Source organism: Oryzias latipes, chromosome 5 (assembly GCF_053564925.1).
Source record: "Oryzias latipes strain Hd-rR chromosome 5, Olatipes_Hd-rR_3.1".
Lineage (NCBI taxonomy): Eukaryota > Metazoa > Chordata > Actinopteri > Beloniformes > Adrianichthyidae > Oryzias > Oryzias latipes.
In genome coordinates, this window is record NC_136241.1 from 5282351 (window position 1) to 5301777 (window position 19427).

A 19427-nucleotide genomic window follows, 5' to 3' on the forward strand; every position below is an offset into this window, starting at 1 on the left:
TTTGCATGCTTTTTAAAGAAAGTTTTGAGTCCAGTATCGCACCAAGGTACTTAAATTGTTTGACATGCTGTAGTTCTTCTGCTTTCAGGTAAATCTTTGCTGGTGACAGGCTTTATTGATGGTTTAGAAAAGAACATGCAGACTGATTTTTGTTTTATATATATTCAACCTCCTCTGGCGGTCATCCAAAGCGGGAAAGTCGTTGAGCTGCTTTCTAGGGGCTTTTGCCAAAAGTGAAAACTGCAGTATCATCTACATACATAATAGTGTCTACATTTATACACATATTTGGTAGATCTTTGACATAAACAGAAAACAGTAATGGCCCCAGGATTGACCCCTGAGGGACCCCACTGGTAAGTTAAGGTAAGCTGCCACTTTTACCACGAGCCCTGACAAAGTGAAGCAGATAACCTGCTGAAACCACCAGTCAAAGAAAGTGCCCCCCCTCCCCCTAAAAAAAACCTATTGTAAAGATGATGTCTAAAGAAATAAAAAAAAACACATCTTTTTTATTTAAAAAGTTTTCTTTATTAAAAATGTAAAAAGAAAAATATAGCTTGTACTCTGTTATTTGTTAGTGCTCTCATCTCATCTAAAAATGCCCAACAGTCTTGGCACAAAGACATTAATCAAATTCTTTACAAAATGATATGAAAATTAGGCCATTACATTTATTTTATAAAACATTTTTATTTACTTTCCTTAAGATATAAAAGGAAACTTATTGAGTTAGGCCTGTAAAGGAATTGCACAAACAAAATCTCAGTTTTCTTCCCATTCTCCAGAGGTAGAAAGCATGCTTTTGGAGAAAATAATTTTAATCATGTGAGCATATATATCCATATTATTTGTGTTGCTTGGATTCATTTTCCATTGAATTAACAGACTTCAGTTCTTAATTGTACTTTGAAGTGCAGCTAGAGTCCTCAACAGATTTTTAAATTATTGTCTCAGGCAGCATTGTAGAGTTTTTTATGTTAATTCTTCTAAAAGTTCAGATTCTTTGTGGTGGTTTCACCAATTGATATGAAGTGTCATTATTTTCTTCTTAAATTACTTTAATCTACTCTTTTTATTTCCACTGTTGAACTTGTAATTTCTTAAATGGGTGCATACATTTGAGTGTAAACATTTTTATTCTTAATCCAATTTTTTACTCTTAATTTGATTTAAAATACAAATATTCACCCCCACCTTTGCCCGACTGATAGAAGCTGGCTCGGCTCCAGCATTCCTGTGACCCTGCACAGGACTAAGTGGCTTTAGAAGATGGATGGATGGATATTTATTTCCCTTAGATTGATATGTAGTTTCTATGGCGAAATGAGTAACCAATGCTGACAGGTGGAAGGGCAGAGCTGACCATTCCTGGTCAAGGAATGATCATGTAAACTAGATTGTTTAAGTGAATTTGTTATGTAACCCTTGTGCTATCCTAGGCACTTTACCATTGGGAGTTGGGTCATCTAGACCCACTAGACAGTGCTCTGAACCTTTTTTCTTCAATGATTTGTGATCTTCACTGGTGTCCATGGATTACATGAAATCTTTCCACCTTTATACACCTTTGTCATGGTAGGGAGAACACGTCAATGTAAGGGTGGGGTCACCTAAGATAGCACAAGGGTTAAGTGAATTTGTTATCTAATAATGTTTTAGCATTAGTCACTTTTTGTTCACTTTTCAGCATTTATGGGTTAGATTAAACATAATCATTAGATTACCACACCCTCCTCATGTGTGTGAGGTTTTTTATGTTTGGTGATGTTTGGTTCTCCCCAGCCTTTTTTCTATTTTTGCTCAAGTATCTAGTACCTTCCTTGTTCTGTATTTTTGTAATCTCCTTTTTTAAAAATGCCCCTGCCCCTATTAAAACTGGTGCCTGATGGTTTGGACCCCTACATCCTTCATAATTATTGTTCTAGAGGTGAGAATGAGCTGTTCTTCATATGGGCACTGGACTAGGGTTATGGAACATTTTACTGTGCCAGTAGGCTGGATTGTCAAAGGATGTGTCTCCAGCAGCAGGTTCCCCTACCCCGAGTCCAGCTCGTACATTTTCGTGGGGTTCACACTCAGAGAAAAGCCCGTTGGTAACCCCAACTGCTGCCCCGGTATCTTTTTGCATGTTCTGGTACAGCCCTGCATCTGCAGGCGGTGGAGCAGTAAAGTAGTCCATGTCCTCATACTCATAAGTTTCGTGTTTGTCTCGCCTGTTGATCTTGAGCTCTTTCCTGTCTTGAAGAGTTTGCCGCAGCTTCGGCTGTTGGTTTGTGTAGTGATAGTTGTCATCTTCTACGTATTCCTCCTCTTCTTGCTCCTCTTCTACCTCCCTTTGCCTCCTGTCCATTATTGGAGGTGGAGGAAGCTCATGTGCCGGAGGACTTTCGTCTCTTTCAATACTTCTGATGTCCATGTCTTCATATTCAGCTTTGCTGGATCCCTGCAGCTCTAACTCAAAACTGATGCGTCTTGCTTTTCCCTCGAGAGACTGAGTGGTTTCGGAGGAGGAGGCCATAGCTTGAGACGATACAGACGAGGTTCGTTTTTTGGTTGGCTTCTGCTGCTGGCTGCTGTGCCTCAGAGAAACAGGTGTTAGAGACACCTGCTTATTCATGTACTCATATTCTTCATCCGGGTCGTCCAAGAGGCTTCCAGAGCGAGACTTGCCCATTCTGCCAGGAGTGGCTCGATATGAACACAGTAGATTCTCTGAAACCAGAAGACGATAAATGAGGTCAGTGATGTACGATAAACAAACAACGTCTGCTTTTCCAAAAGTAAACTACATTGTGCTTAAAAGCTCAGTAATAGACCGGAAAATGCATTTTTTTGTCAAAAATATTTCATCATTTTTTTTAAAATCTGATTTAGATTGTGGGATCACCTCTTTCTGGACTTTCCCCAGGAAGCACATATTCATCGTTCTCATCATCTTCATCAGGGAATGGGGTTTCTGGCGGCCCACCAGACATACTGTCTCTCTGCGAGACATAGGCGCTGTCTTGACGTTGACGTTTTCTTTTCAGACTCCCTCCCATAGAGAAGTCCTCGCTCATGTCCAGCTCCGCCGCTGTACCACAGCCCTCTGAGCTCTCAGACATGGTGCGGGCTGAGTTTAGCCTTGAACGCGACTGCCAAGAAGACTGCACAAGGGAATAAAAACACTTCTTTTTAATTCTAGTTTGCATAGAGAATCATGCAATTTTTAGACAACAAAGGATCGTTTTAGTTACCTGTGCTGCATGGTCAGCACCTGGAGTCATTGGCAGGTACCCAGCCCCAATTGATGGATTAATTACCAACTTAAATAGGAAAAAAAAAAGAAATACATCCTAAGCAAAACCGACTGGAATTTATGGAGACAATAATGACATTTTTGAAAGTGACAGAAATTGTTGAACCTACTTTGTTAGTGTCTGCTTTGGAGAGACGACTGACACTCCTAGAAAGGTAAGGGCGAGCTTGAACATCAAAGTCTTCCTCAACCACAAGGTCCTCAAGATCAATATCATTCAAGTCATCCAGGTCTGCACTTCGCTGGGTGACTTCATCAAGGGCCAACTGCTGCTGGCTGCAGTCCTCCTGGAAGACCAAGGCGAGATGGCATTAGCATTTTGGTAAAGCCATAGATTTCACTCCAAAACATTAGACTCATAAAATGGACTCAGTCTTACTTTGATCACCAGGTAACGAGGTGGGTCTCTGGCCATTCTAGTGAATTCACTGGCCAACTCCTTAAACGTTGGTCGCACGTTCTCATCAATCATCCAACCTGGATCATGAAAGATTGATTATTGATCATAAATCAGATAGAAGAAGCTTCGGCTGTCACTGAGGGGGGTTTAAGAAGTGCTTCTCTTGTCAATGTGCTGCTGATGATTAGAAAAAAAAAAAACTACCAATGATCGCCTTGTATAAAATAAAGACTGCAGAGCTGGTAAACTGTATTTATGTAATAACTCAATCTGCTGTATTCCTTTGAACAGCTTAATGTAAGCCAAAGAGCTCAGCACAGCTGTGTGTGCTTTTCTGCCAATGGTGCTGGAGTAGTTCAGATGGGTTTAAAAAACAGAATCCATCATCATTTAGAAAATGCTAAATCAATTCATCTAATCCCTGAATTGTTTTTCTTTAATCTTTGAACATTTTTGGCAAAAAGAAACAGCTTTTACTATAGTTTTAAAAGAATTGATCATTTTATCAATGTTTACTGTAATTCAATTAAAATCCCTCATTATGTGAAAACTGTTTTTCATAACTGAACCAAACTGATTTAAGACTGAAAAATTGATAAATCCATATAGACTTTTAAAAGATATTGAACTAGTTTGGGCGTGATAACCAGCCGAAATTAAAGTATTAAAATGTTTAGATGGTGAGTCATTTAGATCTGAAGCTAACATGTGTCGCTGTCATTCTTACATTTCACCATGACCATGTAGACATCAATGGTGCAAATGGAAGGCTGAGACAAACGTTCTCCATTTTCCAGCAGATCAGGAACCTCTTGTGGACGCATGTTAGCATACGGCTCTACCCCATAGGACATCATCTCCCACACGGTCACACCTGCAGTGAAGGAGAGGAAATTTGAGGCGTTCCAAACAGTTAAACCAACAAGAGATTGTCTTTGCTTTCACAAAGTTCCCCTTTTAATCAGTTTAACATCTTTACCATAACTCCAGACGTCGCTCTGATGTGTGTATCTGCGAAACAAAATGCTCTCCAAAGCCATCCATTTGACAGGTGTCTGAGAATGTAATCAGAAAAAAACCTCATGTGTTATTCTGAAAACTAAAACAAAAAGGTAAAAGCTGGAAGCAAAGGCTTCAAAAAGCTTTTTCTGAAAGTACCTCGTGTTTGTAAAGAAAAAAGCTGCCTCACCTTAACTTCATTGTAGACGTACTTTTTGTCCTCAGGACAGAGCAGATCTGCAATACCATAGTCAGAAATCTGAGCAGTGAAGTTGTTGTTCAGAAGCACATTTCTGGCTGCTAAGTTTCTGTGGACAATCTTATTGTCTTCCAGATAATTCATTCCCTGGGGGAAGCAAACGGAAAAGATGGAATGACATTGTTAAAAGAGTAAACACTTTTAAAATCAGAAGTAATAATACTATAGCATGCTGGGGGTTTTTTTTACCTTTGCAATCTGCACACACCAGTTGAGGAGCCTCTGAGGGCTCAGCTTGTTTTTGTTGTTCCTGATGTGCTCCAGCAGGGAGCCCTGAGTGCTGAGCTGGGTGATGAGCTGCAGACTCTCTCCAGGACAGATACCCAGGGTCCTCACAACGTTGATGTGGTTCAGGCATCCTATTGCTATCATGTGCTGTGGTGGACATTTAGATTGTTAACTGTCATAAAGTGGGTGTCATATATTCAGCCAAACCATTAATGGAAGGGTTCTTTACTCAAGAAAACACGTTTGGCATGCATTCCACCAACAGAAAAAAATACCCTTTTTGCACAGACATCTACAAAATGACAAAAATCATTAAAATGTTTTGAACTCCCTTGAAATTGGTCGTCGAATCCTTTTGTTTTTCTTGTAATTTCTTGCTTAGGTCCTGTTTTCTTACCTCTGTAATGTCGAAGAAGGTCTGTCGACCGGTGCGATCATGAACCGTCTTTATGGCCACAGGTAGTTTCACTGTATCACCTTCTGGAATCCAGATGCCCTGAGGGATCCAGAGGAAGGACATTCTCTCACATTCTGCCTACTTAAAACTGAAATGAAAAGTAAAGAGGAACTTCCAAATACCTTATGGACAGATCCAAACACTCCATTTCCAAGCAGCTTGATCTTACGCAAATCTCCTGGCTTTAAGATCCGAGCGTGAACTTTCTCTTTCTCTTCCAAAGGCTCAAAATGCTGTAATGCAACACTCAAAAATTAGCCAGAAAGACTTGAGAACCCTTCTTTGCATGTGATTAATAAAATCTCTGGCATGAGGTAGAGCTCAAGGAGATTTTTGGAAAACTGAAATCACTTACTTCTCCACTCTCCATGTACCTCCTCATAGCTCTCTTGCGACGGATGGCAAGACCGCGGCGGTACAGAAACGTCAACGTCATCACAGAGAACGACACAAAGATGAAAGCAATCAGTCCCAGCACTATGCCTGTGGTGGCTTGTCTGTTGGCAGACACGAAAAGTTTTAAAGGTTAGCACTTGAAACAGAATGGAAATACGCAAAACAGATGAAACAGTAAATTAGACTATGTAAAATCAGAGAGATATTAACCTTGAAATGGCCCGAGTAGATGCTCCAACACAGTTTTCCAACGCTGGGCCGGTGCAACTGGACATAAAACAAACAAGTCATTGTAGCATAATGTCACCTCTCACTGGTTCAGTTCTCAGTTCATTCCTTACCCCTCAGTGCAGTTTATATGGCACTGTTCACAGTTCCTGTTCTTGTCTGAATATTTAAAGACGATGCCCTCTTCCCCCATCACACCCTGGGGGCACGAGGACACGCAATGGGGACCATCCTTCAGGTTTGCACATGCAACACACTCATGTGCTCCCTGAAAATGGAAAACATTAAGGAAAATGAAGCTGGGAGAAAATAAAAATAATTGGAAAATGCATTTAAGAAATACAAAAACTTTGGAGAAATATACAGGTTTTCTCATTTCCAACAGTAGGGGGCAGCAGAAGGCTTAATCAGAAGTTACTTTGTTGGGTCAAATTATGTTGTGAATGGTTTGCAGAATGTCTTACCGGGCCGGTGCAGGTTGTCCGCCCCTCCTGGATCTGACACTGAGAGTGGCAGAGCTGACACTCCTTGGTGGATGTAACAAACTCCCTCTGCACCCTGAGTTCGAAAGGAAATGTCACCAACTGCGAGCAGACTGCTGGCCACGCCAAAAAACTTGGGACAGCATGACTCATTTATTACTCCCTTATAACTTGATTCAGTGAACACTAACCCAGATAAGAACATGCAGTCTGGCACGCATGTCCCTCCTCGGCTGTAGTTCTTGCAGCTAACACACTGGTCTGGCCCAGGACCCCAACAGCCATCAGCAGAGCACAGCGGGTCACACACATGGCCTTCCTCAACTGTACACACAGTAGTAGAAACATATGTGATCATCTCATTCATCAAAATTCAAGAAGGTCCCGCTCGTGTCCCTTACCACACTCCTTTGATGGGCGGTTTTCTTTGACTTCCACAAACTTTTGCCGTTTCTGGCGTGGACGGTTGTTCACGATGCGTGTCCAGTTCACAGTGTCCTGATAGCAGAGCTTTTTGTTTCCTGTGATGTAGACTACACCATCATTTACTTTCTGCAGCGATCGGAACCCCAGGGAGCTGAGGGATTTGATCTTCATCACCATTAAAGAGTAACCCCTGAAGCACAAGGACAAGAAGAGTTTTAGCGCCCTCACTTAAAGCAACACATTTATTTTACTCTCCTGATTTGTCCAATTTGAAATTCATGTTTGTGTTTGCTCAACAGGCAGTGGCAGATCCAGATGAGTTTAACCCCTGTGCTATTCTAGGCACTTTACCATTGGGAGTTGGGTCATCTAGACCCACTAGACAGTGCTCTGAACCTTTTTTCCTTCAATGATTTGTGATCTTCACTGGTGTCCATGGATTACATGAAATCTTTCCACCTTTATCCACCTTTGTCTTGGTAGGAATAGTAAGGGTGGGGTCATCTAAAATAGCACAAGGGTTAAACATGGGGGGCAAAAAAAATACATAACTAAGAAAAACAGAGAAGTCTTTTCTTTCTATAGAAGGTTGCATTTTTGTAAAAGATTGATTAAGGAGAAAAACTGCTTTAAGCCTTTATAACAGTGTTAGTTTCCTTAAACGTTTGCATTTTAAAGGTAAAAGTTTGTAAAAGTTGAACCCCACTGAAAAGTGAGCTACCCCCACCTCCTCAAAGATCTGCCCCTGCACAATAGGCATCACAGAATCGTTCATTTTAGATGTCAAACTCTAACATTTTCACATTTTTAAGAAGCAACAAATTATAATAAATGAAAGAAAACATTTTTGAAAACAGAATCAGAAAAATCACCATGAGCTTGGTTTGACATTTGTTAGTCCAGATCAGTTTTTTTAAATGAGGTCACTTTTTAAAAATACAGAAGATAATAGTATATAAATATTTCCCATAAATGAAAAACAACAGCATGCAGGAATAATGTTTTCCCTTAGATCTAACTTCAGAGCTGTGCATAACATAAATCACCCATAGAAACTGAGGTAAGACCAACACTGAGAAGTGAACATGAGGAAAGGTGGGACAGAGATAAAGACCAAGTAAGACGTCCACTGTACCTTTTGCTTACACCCCTTATCAGGGGGAAAATGTGGAGAGAGAAAATAAAAAAAAGATATCAATTAGTTAGAATAATGTTCAACAGTGTACCAAACATTATTACATGAATAGAGAGAAAGAATCCTGCCCCTCACTTGTAAAGTGTTCTGCCTTGAATGACTCTGAGGTTGGAGAAGACTGACAGGTTGGACAGGCTGTCAGGCCATGACTGAATGCTCAGATAGTCTAATCGAAGAAATACATTTTAAAGATTTAAAGTAGATAGTAAACACCAATCTGTGGCATATTGTTGCGACAGACAGACAGACAGCTTAGTCACCTGTAATCTCCTCCACAGTTTTGAAGATTTTGAGTTTTTCTGGATTGAGAGGAGGTATGCCATTGTACTCATCCCTTGGAGAAGAACAGAAAATACATTAACAATCATACAGATTTATAATACACGTATGTTAGCATTTGAGAAATAGTAGCAGCAGCAGCAGACGAGTGTTTACCCTTCAATTCCTGTGATAAGGAAGTGCAGGCTGCCCTGGATCTTAGTGCAGTTCATGAAACTGTCTATGTTATGAGCATCAACGGTCTCTCTACCTGGACTTCCTGTGCCATGACAGGCTGTTGCAGCAAGAAAGAAGACAAAGATTTTCTTTTTTTGCCATCTAATGATGCATGAAAAAGATGAACTTCTTATCATGTGTTCTTTTTCAAGGACTGACTGAAGCGTGCTGCAGCTTTTCAGTTGTACTGCTTACCTTTCGGACAGAGGCCTCCACACGGGTCACACCTTTTCACGCCATCCTTCTCAACCTCTTTTTTGTCAGAGGGACAGCTGCTCACACACGAGCTGCCATCCACCAAGAAGTTTGCTGTACAAACACAGGCAGAAAATGCACATGACAATAAAGAAGTGTGCCATTAAAACACAAGCTGGTCTCTTCTGTGAAACCAAACTGCTTCATAGACAAACATCAATTGTATGGAAACATGTAGGGAGTCACTGCAGGATGTGTTTGAACTCACCAGGGCACTCGGACACACAAAAAGAACCGTACTGGTACTTGGCATCTGGGTTGGGCTCCATTCTAAAGGCATGCTTGTTATAGATCAGAGCCTGAGGACACTGCGGCACACATGAACCCAAGTTGTTGAAGTTCTTGCAAGCCTGGAAAAAGTCACACATGTACCATTCAACACATGTTGAATAAAAAAAACGTTTTGTGTTTTTTACTGCTGCAGACCAGATTTTGGTCTTTTGTAACAACAAAAGCAGGTAAATTCCTTTGAAAATGTAAAAAAATATGACATGTGATTTTAATGGTTACAGGCGTGTGGCTGTCCAGCCCACTCTGTTCATTTTCAGGCTTTAGTTATCATAAAGTGCAGCCAGATTGTTTTTTTTAACAGGCTGAAAGATAATATCTTAAATATTTTATATAGTAGTAAGTGTTGATGAATATTGATAGTAATAAAAATACAGTTGAAGCAAAACAAAAAGGAAAAATAGATAGGAATAATAATAATAGAAACCACTCAATACTAGTCAAAACTAACCAAAGATTCACCTTTATGACATTTATGATACTTTTTTATTTCCTAAAGCCCCACTTTGAACATCTTTTGATTTATTTTAAAAGAGTTCAGAGTGTCTTTTAATTATGATTATCTAAAATCTAAAAACATGTTGTTTTTCAGAACATAGATTCTGGAGATCAGCAGGAGTTCATTATGAATTCAAGTATGAATTGTGGGCGGAACCTTTGGCATGCAGAACCCCCCCCCCTTGCTGAGAGCTTTATGTTTACATGGTTTCCCACTAGTTTACCGACCCTTAAACCCCCAACCTGACATTAGCAGTGCTAAAGAATGGTGAGCAAAGTCAGAGCTATCGAGCTGTACAGTTTTGTTTCTTGTAATTTTTTGATTTATTTATTTTCACTACGTACACAAGATGTTTTACATGAGAAATGGAAGGGAACAAAATCTAGAGCATCTAGATCTGATATACAGGTATGATTGTGGTTAACATCAAAGCTATCTTTTTAGAATAACACCAATACAATCTTTTGCAACAAGTTTATTTAAGGTGATTTTGGATTTGGTTTCTTGATTGTTTTAGATCCTGACTCCTTGGATTGAAGCACATCTTTCCATTGTTTTTGTTCTGAATTTTTGCAAAATGCAGAAATCTCACATCCTTTTAAATTCTGTGTATCTTTTATGAGGCAGATGTCAGCACGGACAAAGAAAACAAGGACGTACATAGTCGTACAAGCGAATGCATCAGAATGGAGCGGAGCAACCTCAGCGTCACTAATATGATTTTTTTCAAACATTTTTCTGACTGCAAATTTTATCTTAATTTTCTTGATATATGCCCTCCATCATCAGAAAAATACCTCAAGAACATGATAAAAACGGCAAAAACAGTTTTTGGTGTTAGTGGATCTTGCACTTCTGACTAAACTTAAAATGATTATTTAAACTCCATGTGAGGATAATGTAGAATATGTTAAAATCCCAGGAACAGATCAAAGGTTGTTTGTCACATTGACGTAAGACAAAGAATAGAACGTTTATTAATGTACTTAATTTTCTTTAAAAAATGTTTTCTGACTTGGATAAAAATATACTTAAGTGTCTTAGCAAAATATAACTGTAAGATGTAATCCTCCAAAAACAAAGTGTTCAACAATATTTAGTGACAAAAAAGAGTCAGCAAACGTATTTACGACACAGGTACTTCCTCCTCATAAGAACCTTCGGATAAACTCACAAAGCAGTCAGTGTCCAGGGGTCCCCTGCATCCTCCTGCACATTCGGTGTGGCAACACTCGTTTGGGTTTGTGCCAAAGCATCTGCTGTTACACTGAGGAGCGCACACAGTATGGGTCACTGAAACACAGAAAATGACATGCTAACTCACCTCAACGCGATGCAAACCACATGAAGGTGCTCTACATTAAAGGAGCACTAATACTCACAGATCTGGCATTTGTCACTTCCTGGTCCCCAGCATGGCACATCCTTGCAGCTTTCATGACAGGGCTCTGGGATATCATTTGATCATCATTAAAACACTTTTTGTAAAGACAACAGTGATTGTTTAACTGCTACATGGAGGTATGCGTTCAGTGCGAGAGCATGTGATTTGTATTTTTGACTCACTTATTGGCCCGTTCTCCTCAATCATAATATGGGCTGATCCATTTTTGACAATGTCCTGCCAATTCACCTGTGGAGCATAGCTCAGGAACTTATTCTGGATGATCTTGACACCTCCTCTCAGAATCTCTGTGGAAGGCATGCATGCAAATGGGAAAGTGAGATTAGTGATGCAAGCCCAGGCAAGCCCATGATTCATTCCATCAAGCACTGTCGCTCACTGTTTACTACACCACACGCAAACCCAGTGAAAGGAGCCGGAGCTCATGTTACACTGGCAGTTGAGCGGTTGAGGGTACGACACATTCCAGGGAATTTACAGAGTATATGCATCGTTGCCCTGTGACAGCCAGTATTCAGAGGGTGTGACTGTGCTGCGTGGGCGTGCGAGCTCCAACGAGGTCATACTTATTGGCTTTCCACTCTTTAAACACACACCATATATGCTCTGCGTACCTGTCAGTTGTGTCAGGCCCAGCTCTTGGAGGCCATGCTGCCCATTCTTCTGGTAGTTGAGCATCACAGCCAGGGCATACTGGTCCTCATAGAGGGTGTTGCCTCTGATGACCCGCAGCTGGTCTAAAGGGAGGCGGCTGAACTGGTTCACGGCAAACAGGACGTAGCCTGTCACCTCTTTAATGGACTGCAAAAAAAAAAAATCGACCTTTAGGGAGACTTTTAAAAGATTTAAATACTTTATTCGCTAAATGTTTTGGCGTTAAAAACAAGCTTCTCCGCTGTTTTGCTGAGATACAGGACAGGAGCTCCAATGAACGTCTGAACAGTCTGGTTTAGAGAGCAGGACTTCCCAGGAAGGCGTTCCACAGTGGGAACGTTCACATCCATGCCCGGACCCGTTAGCACTTCCTCTCAGTGACACAGATTCTGGGACAGGATTACCAATAATCTGCTCCTCACAGACTCACAGCCTCACCTGCAGGAAACTGTAGTCTCTGTTGTGCTCCATCATGGTGATTTCGAGGTTGCCCATCACTATGTTGCAGTTGGTGTACATGCTCTTCATCTGGTTGTACTGGATCTCGGAGTCTTTAGTCGTACTCAGGCCATTTTGGGTGCCAGGGCAAACGGTCACTGGAGCAGCAAAGAAGAAGAGTTTTGGTTAAGAACCTTCCCCCTGACACTTCTCCACTTAAGATCTTAAACCAACTGTAGCCACAAGCTGGTACAATATAAAACTTAGCAATGCAGCATGATCATGTGTAGTTTATTTGGACCAGGGGCCTGCAACCCTAAACACTTAAAGAGCCAATCAGGTCGATTTCTCACGGACAACAACCCAGGAGCCGCAAAGTCTGACTTCACCCTCATAATAAGACACTGATTTGCAATTATGTTATTGTTGCTATTATGGTAAAATATAAATACACTTTTGACAGAGGTTCACATGAGTTCCTTTCAAAATAAGACACGCTGTGCCACATAGTAACAGTCATCTGAATGCAGCAAATGTAGAAGTATGTACTGTTATCTCAGCAGTGAAAAAAAACAAACATCTTTACTGAGTTTCTTTTTGTTGGTAAACCACAGACATAAACTCATAAACCTATCAAACTCAAATCTATCACCTTTAATTCTTTTCAAAACAGAAGCTCCACCTTTCAATCCAGTACACTTTATGTAGGAATTCTGGTTAAGCTCACTGACCAGAAACCTTTTTTATGCCATAGATGGCGCTCCAAAGTCTTTCCAAAGATTTTAGTCTGACTGTGGTGAACCACGAAGCCTCTCTGTCTGATGGATTGATGGAGCATTATGGGTAATGTAGTCAGGAGCTTCCCAGAGAATATACAAATAAAGTTGAACATATCCAACTGTTTTGTTTTGCTTGACTTGTCTTAAGTTTTAAAAAAAAATATGTTACTTTTTAAAATTAAAAATAGGTTTCTTTTTCCTAAACCAGAGAGCCAAAATGGAGAGGTCAAAGAGGTTGCAGAGTAATATTTAAATTACTTGCTGTTTTTGTCCCATTTAGAAAAATTTGCTCTGAATGGTGCCATTAGAAACGAATTCTTGTCTTTAAGAACTAGATGTAAAAACCACCTTGTTGACTGGAAATTGGTGATAATTGATCAAATTGAAAGAATGACTTATTTCTTTGGTGCTTTTTCAGAAGCACCTATGAATGATTTTACCCACTGGAGACAGAAGAACTAATGGTTTTTTCGTCATACAACAGCACAAACGCAATGTTGATATTGGAACTAAGACAGCTGATTGTCATTTACTACAAACCACTGTGTCCAGCCTGTTCAATATGAACAAATGTGTTGTGACAGTGTGAAACAAGCTGAGGATTGTGTCCGGGCCATGTCCATCTCGCCAACAAACACACCGGGCCTTGTTTCTGGTCAGTGGGAGTTCAGCCTGTCAGCGTCACTCGAAGGCTGCTTTGCTATTCAAATGTCAACCAGACCAGAAGCGGCAGAGAAAATGGAGCCACGGACGGACAAACAAATGCTTATCTAGGAGTTTTGAAGAAACTATCCAGGAACTCAAACATATCCTCACTGATGGAATTCACACATTTGAGTGTATATTCTACATTTTTTATCTGAACATAAATACAATCTGTGATTTTTTTCATGGCTTAGAATGTGTCCTGCTCTCACACCTTATAGGACTCAGATGTGTTAAAGGAGAATTGGAAACATGCCCAGGAGATTCGAAAACACATTCCATTGACTAGCATGCAGAAGTCAGCAGAGTAACAAGGGCATTGATGGCTAATGATTATTAGCCTCACACATAGTAGGCGGGTCTGAGTGTGCACACATCTTGTACATATGTTGTAGGAACAAAATCTGTTTGCACACCAACAGTGGACTCACCTGACTTCACACTTTGGCTCAAGGTTAAGCTCTGAGTCACAGTTGAGGGCGATCAATTAGTGATTTTGGCGAGACGGTAACAATCCAAGTCAATGAAAAAATCAGAGGTAGGACGTTTGAGAAGTCAACAGATCCTCTTTCCACCAGAACGGCTGTTTACTTAGTGACAGGATTACGTTCACTGGAACTGATTTTGTTCCAAGAAGAAATGTGAGCAACCCATCCAGTTACTTTGAGCTTTTTCTTCTTTTGCTCATTTTACTAGCAGAGTTCTCAGCTACTGCTACTGAACAGGTGTTCTGAAATGCTTTTTCCTGGTTCTGTGAAAGAAAACCCACTTCTTATGGATATTTATTTTCAAAGCTTCAAAACAATTAACTGCAAGTTGCTATGACACATTTTCTAATGATTTAAATGAAGTAACTATCTGTGGAGGAATGTGGGTCTACAGCATGAACCACAGTAGAACATTGTGTTGTTGTAGTTTTGATGAAAACCTGAAGGAAAATGTGAGGTCTTTGTGATAAACACAGCCAGATGTCATCTTTTTTGACACATCAAGCCGTGGTATCAGCTGACTTAGTCGAGCCGATTTGATCAAGAGTTCTTACATCTTCCCTAACCTGCAGTGCTGCTGCTAAACAAAACAATTAAATCACTGAACTGAACCTTGCTCTGAAATGTCCACAATGCATTGCACATTTGCCTACAACACCATGTGGCTGCAGGCTTTTGTACTGTATAATTTGCTCTAACAATAATCTATCTTTCAAACTGTTTTATGCAGCAATGCTTCATGTCCATCTTTTTGGTAAAACCTCAAATTTTTTTATTATATTACAAGACAATTCCACAATGAACCTAAAACTGTCCAAAAAAGTCGATTCTGAAAGGTTAATTTTAACTTTTTTTCCCTGCAAAAATCACCAAATTTAAAACAAAACCATTTTTACATTTTATAACAAAGTCAAAACATGTGGAGACAAAATCAAACTGTAAAATCCAAAAACAAAGCAAAGAGAAGGTGATAACAGTGTGAAAAATGTATCAAAACTAAAACATTTATTACAAGAGGTGTCACTATTATGTGTCATAACTAGTTTGCTTTAAACCAAAAATTGTAATCGAAAAACCTTTTTGAAACCTTCCTATAACATGTTGAATGAAAGCTGTACAAATGGTGGGGGTGGGTCTCATTCCTACAACATTGTAATCAGAGATACAATGTTTGCAGATGTCCACCATTGCTTTCACCTGTACATGGTTTGACCGAACATTTTTATTGTTAATATCAGCTCTCAAAAGGTTACAGTTTAAACTGCAAAGAGTTCGAAACTTCCTCTTTCCTGCTCCGAGAAGCGATTCCTGCAATCTCCAGAACACCTATGACTCTCAGGTGTTTGGAAATTTGAGGGAGAACCCGGAGAGGGATTTGCAAATGTGACAGAAGCATTCCCATCGGGCCCAATCCCCGCCGGCAGGAATCAACAGTAGATTTGGAGGACAGAATGTGACAGAGCGACATATTGAGTCATTGAACGGTACGTGATCTGCAGCTGTAGAAGCTGAACATCTCAGCTGTGTCAAAGTAAGACTTTCAGCATGGGCAGGTGTGTGGTAGACGTAAACTACACAAATGACACATCCATGAATACAATGGCTCTATGTTACAGGAGAGTCATGTGCGTTTTTAAATCGTCCTTCAGAAATCTTGCCTGCTTCCTCACTCTCTGCTTTCAGCACCAACTTCCCGCACAGCACATGAAGCCACTGCAGCATGGTGTGGTGGCATCGTCCTCACATGACCCAACACACGTTGAGAGCATGGCACGGATCAGGTTGGGCTGTTGTTTTTCTTCATCTGTTACAAAGGAAAACTAGAGGCTTCCAGAAGGAAAACAATAGAGGGAGGGGGAGATAAACAAGCTCAAAAAGTGACTGAAACGATGACTGACGCAAACAGAAACTTGGCACGGGACAGCTAGAGATTACTGCATACCTCACAGGTAAGCGTGCACTCACACGCACACGCGCACACACAAAGACGTACACCTGAGTGCTTCAAGTGCTTTATTTCCCCTGGGACTCAATTGGTTCACAGCCAGAGATGACGTTTGGATGAGCGGGAAGATCCTCTGCCTTTGTGACCACTGGGTTAGACTTTGCTGAGCAAACAGAGCAGCTAGGAACATGCTTTAGCCCCAGGTATAGCAGAATATTTGCTTTCCGACTAACTTTTAGTCTTCCTAAAAAGGAATAGGTCATACTCAGCACTGTGATACAGTTAAAACTTGTTAATTATAGTTGTACAACCAAATACTTGAAGCTCCATTTGCACATCCATTTGTTATCTTCATCAGCTTTTTCCATGTTGCTGGAGTTTTTTGCAGAGCTCTTTTGGTAAATGCAGCCCGGCCCGATCGCAAGTACACATCTGAACTCTACACCAAGTAGAAAACAAAAAGCTGGCACTTCCTGTTGGCACAGTTTCAGAATGGTGATGGAGTTACTAAAGGTTGGCAGAGGATGTTGACAGCAAAAACAGGCAGGAGTCGAAATTGTGACACCATGGGCAGATATTTTTAAACAATTTGTAAGAAAATGGTTTCATCAAGAATTTATGATTTTAAGAAAAAATTGCAGTCACTAAGACATTTTTTCTCAAACTAAGATTTTTGAAAAACTTTATTGATCTGATTCTTGTTCCTGTAAGACAGAAATTAAGATATTTTTTCTTATGACTGCAACCTCATGGAATCAGCTTTGCCTCCAAAAGATCCTCCTAAACGATAACAACCTTAAAAAGTTTAGGGAATTCTTTTTGCGTTCTATGGGAACTATTCAGTAAAAGGATCCAAACCACCTTCACTGAAAATCTCTGTTCCTTAAATGCAACTTTGTAATAATATATGAGTAATTCAGAAGAGCAAAAAAAAAAAAAAACGTAGATGAAGAAAAAGTCTTCAGAATCTTCAAGCAGAGCTAACTCCTCTGATGCATTAAGCCCTAAGCGTTTTCTGCTTAATGCTTAATGTTAGAGATGGACGGGGTCAGCAGTCTCATGTTCACCTTGTTTTTCTCAGAAGCAGAGTGATTGGCTTCACCTGCGGCCAGGTGGCACCAAAAACAACAACACAAAGTCAAAGGTCACACCACAGCTCAAATCAAAACACTCCTCTGCCTCCAAAACATCTCAACTGCCAGGAAATGAGTGGAGCAGATTTATTGGATCTGACTGAAAGTCTACTTTTTGAGTTTTTTTATGCTAAAGGAAAGTTTTTGTTGTATGACTTCAAATAAAATCATGGAAAGTTTCCAGTAAAACTCTCTTAGTGGCATTTGTGTCTTTGACAAACATGACGCCAAAAAACATGTGGGAACATCAATACAGAAGGTTTTGCTGCAACTATTCCAACTTATTTAGATCTGTGATACACATTCTTGTAAAATAAGAATAAATAGTCTTTCAGAAACACAGTAGACTTGTGTTTTCCAGACCGATGATTAAAAAAAACTCTGGGGCATCTACAAAATCAGAACCTTTTAACACAGAAAAAGTGCTGTTTTTAAAAAAAATAATGACATTATAATTTCATTTTGTGCCATAGGTTTTGCACAAACAGAAAACAAGGAGATAAAACATCCTTTTCCCCCCAGCAGTGTGTTTAGAGTGAAGGGCAAGCATTGATTCCGGTATATGACTCTGTCTGGCAGAAAGGCTTGGCTCTGTCGCAAAACCTTGAAACAATTGAGGCAAACATGATAAAGGCCACAGAGTCGTGGGAGAGGTGCAGGTGAGTCACGGCAAACAAGTTCTGCGTGTGCGGAACAGGTTTTGGTCTCTGAGGACAGGTGTTCCTCTGACTGCTGCTCACAGGGGCTTGTCTTTAGTACTACAACGCAAACATGACCGCTTCACCTATGTGTGTGTGTGTGTGTGTTTGCGCGCGTGAGAACACTTACTTTTGGGCATCTGAGCCCCGCAGAGCTGGAGAGCGCACACCAGGGCGCAGATCACCTGTGTCCCCCTCCCCCGTAAACGGCTCATCCTCACTTTCACCAGCAGAACTTCAGCCTTCAATCATTCCAGAAGCTGCGGTTTAAATCCGTCCTGTGTCATTTCAGTCCGCGACGGTGCATTTCAGCCAACAGATCGGTCCCTGCCTGACTTCCCTTTATCCTCTCAAATGTAATAATAAATCCACCAGAACAGAAGAGCGGGTTTGGTTTTCCTCCTCTCCACACTGAGCGGGGAGCTCGGTGAACCTGCGCTCTCCCGGGCCGGAGTGGCAGCAATCCGCGCAGCTCAGTGATTGCGGCGCAGCGCGCAGCCAATCAGCGGCGGGAGCGCTTCTTTCTGCCGCACTGATTTATGTGGGCGGGATCTTCATGACCAACGGATCAGACTAAAAAAAAACAAACAACTTTTGCAAACACCCCTCATGCGTAAAATGCTATAAATGTTTGCAGCCTTTGCAGAAAAGCGACTCCAGAAGTTCGCCCAAACAAAAAAAGAATCAAAACCCAAAACAATTTTAACGTCATAAAGGACACTGATTGCAACAAAATAGCCGAATAAAACGTTTGTGTAATGTTTGTGCATTAATTGTGTGTGTGTATATATTTAGATGTGTGTGCTTTTCCCAGTTTGTTGTATTTTTGAGCCTCAGATCAATGCAAAGGAAATTATTTCCCCTCCTATTATGACATGGTGTCGTCACTTTGAAGCTGCTCAAAAACATGTATTTTTGTTCGAATTGACTAAAACAGACTAGCTACAATGTATAAAGTTGATAAAACTTCAATAAAAACGGAGACAAAGTGCAGAAGCTGCAACAATGTGTTTGCTTTATGTGTCTGCAGAAATTTCCTTAAGGAAAAAAAACACCTTATCCAACTCCATGACAAGGACATTTTTGAGTGCACAGATTTCAGATTGACTTGTTTTGTTTGTGCCGGGTTAAAAAGAGAACTACTGAACTGGTTTGGCTCGTTAAGGCAATAAGAAAACAGCAGCTCAACTGACTACCAGAGCAAACTGCAGGATTTCTGACATTTTTCCCATAAAAACATCCAAACTGTGGCCTTCATGAGATTTGTTGACCCA

General features: G+C 40.5%; 1 protein-coding gene across 1 annotated transcript; it reads right to left on the bottom strand.

Annotated features, from left to right (window-relative positions):
- Window positions 1-508: 508 nt before the first annotated feature.
- On the bottom strand, window positions 509-18649 carry erbb3a (erb-b2 receptor tyrosine kinase 3a). Its single transcript, XM_011474665.4, has 29 exons — window positions 18284-18649; window positions 12406-12563; window positions 11928-12114; window positions 11475-11600; window positions 11291-11356; window positions 11083-11201; window positions 9330-9471; window positions 9062-9175; window positions 8807-8924; window positions 8632-8705; window positions 8447-8537; window positions 8312-8326; window positions 7152-7366; window positions 6942-7074; window positions 6733-6826; window positions 6382-6536; window positions 6251-6307; window positions 6000-6141; window positions 5767-5877; window positions 5585-5683; window positions 5149-5334; window positions 4891-5046; window positions 4681-4756; window positions 4429-4575; window positions 3681-3778; window positions 3412-3588; window positions 3240-3308; window positions 2891-3149; window positions 509-2715 (listed from the first exon to the last, which is right to left on the bottom strand). Exons 1-29 carry the CDS (start codon window positions 18366-18368, stop codon window positions 1949-1951), a joined length of 4236 nt encoding a protein of 1411 aa, XP_011472967.1. The 5' UTR covers window positions 18369-18649; the 3' UTR covers window positions 509-1948.
- Window positions 18650-19427: the final 778 nt, after the last annotated feature.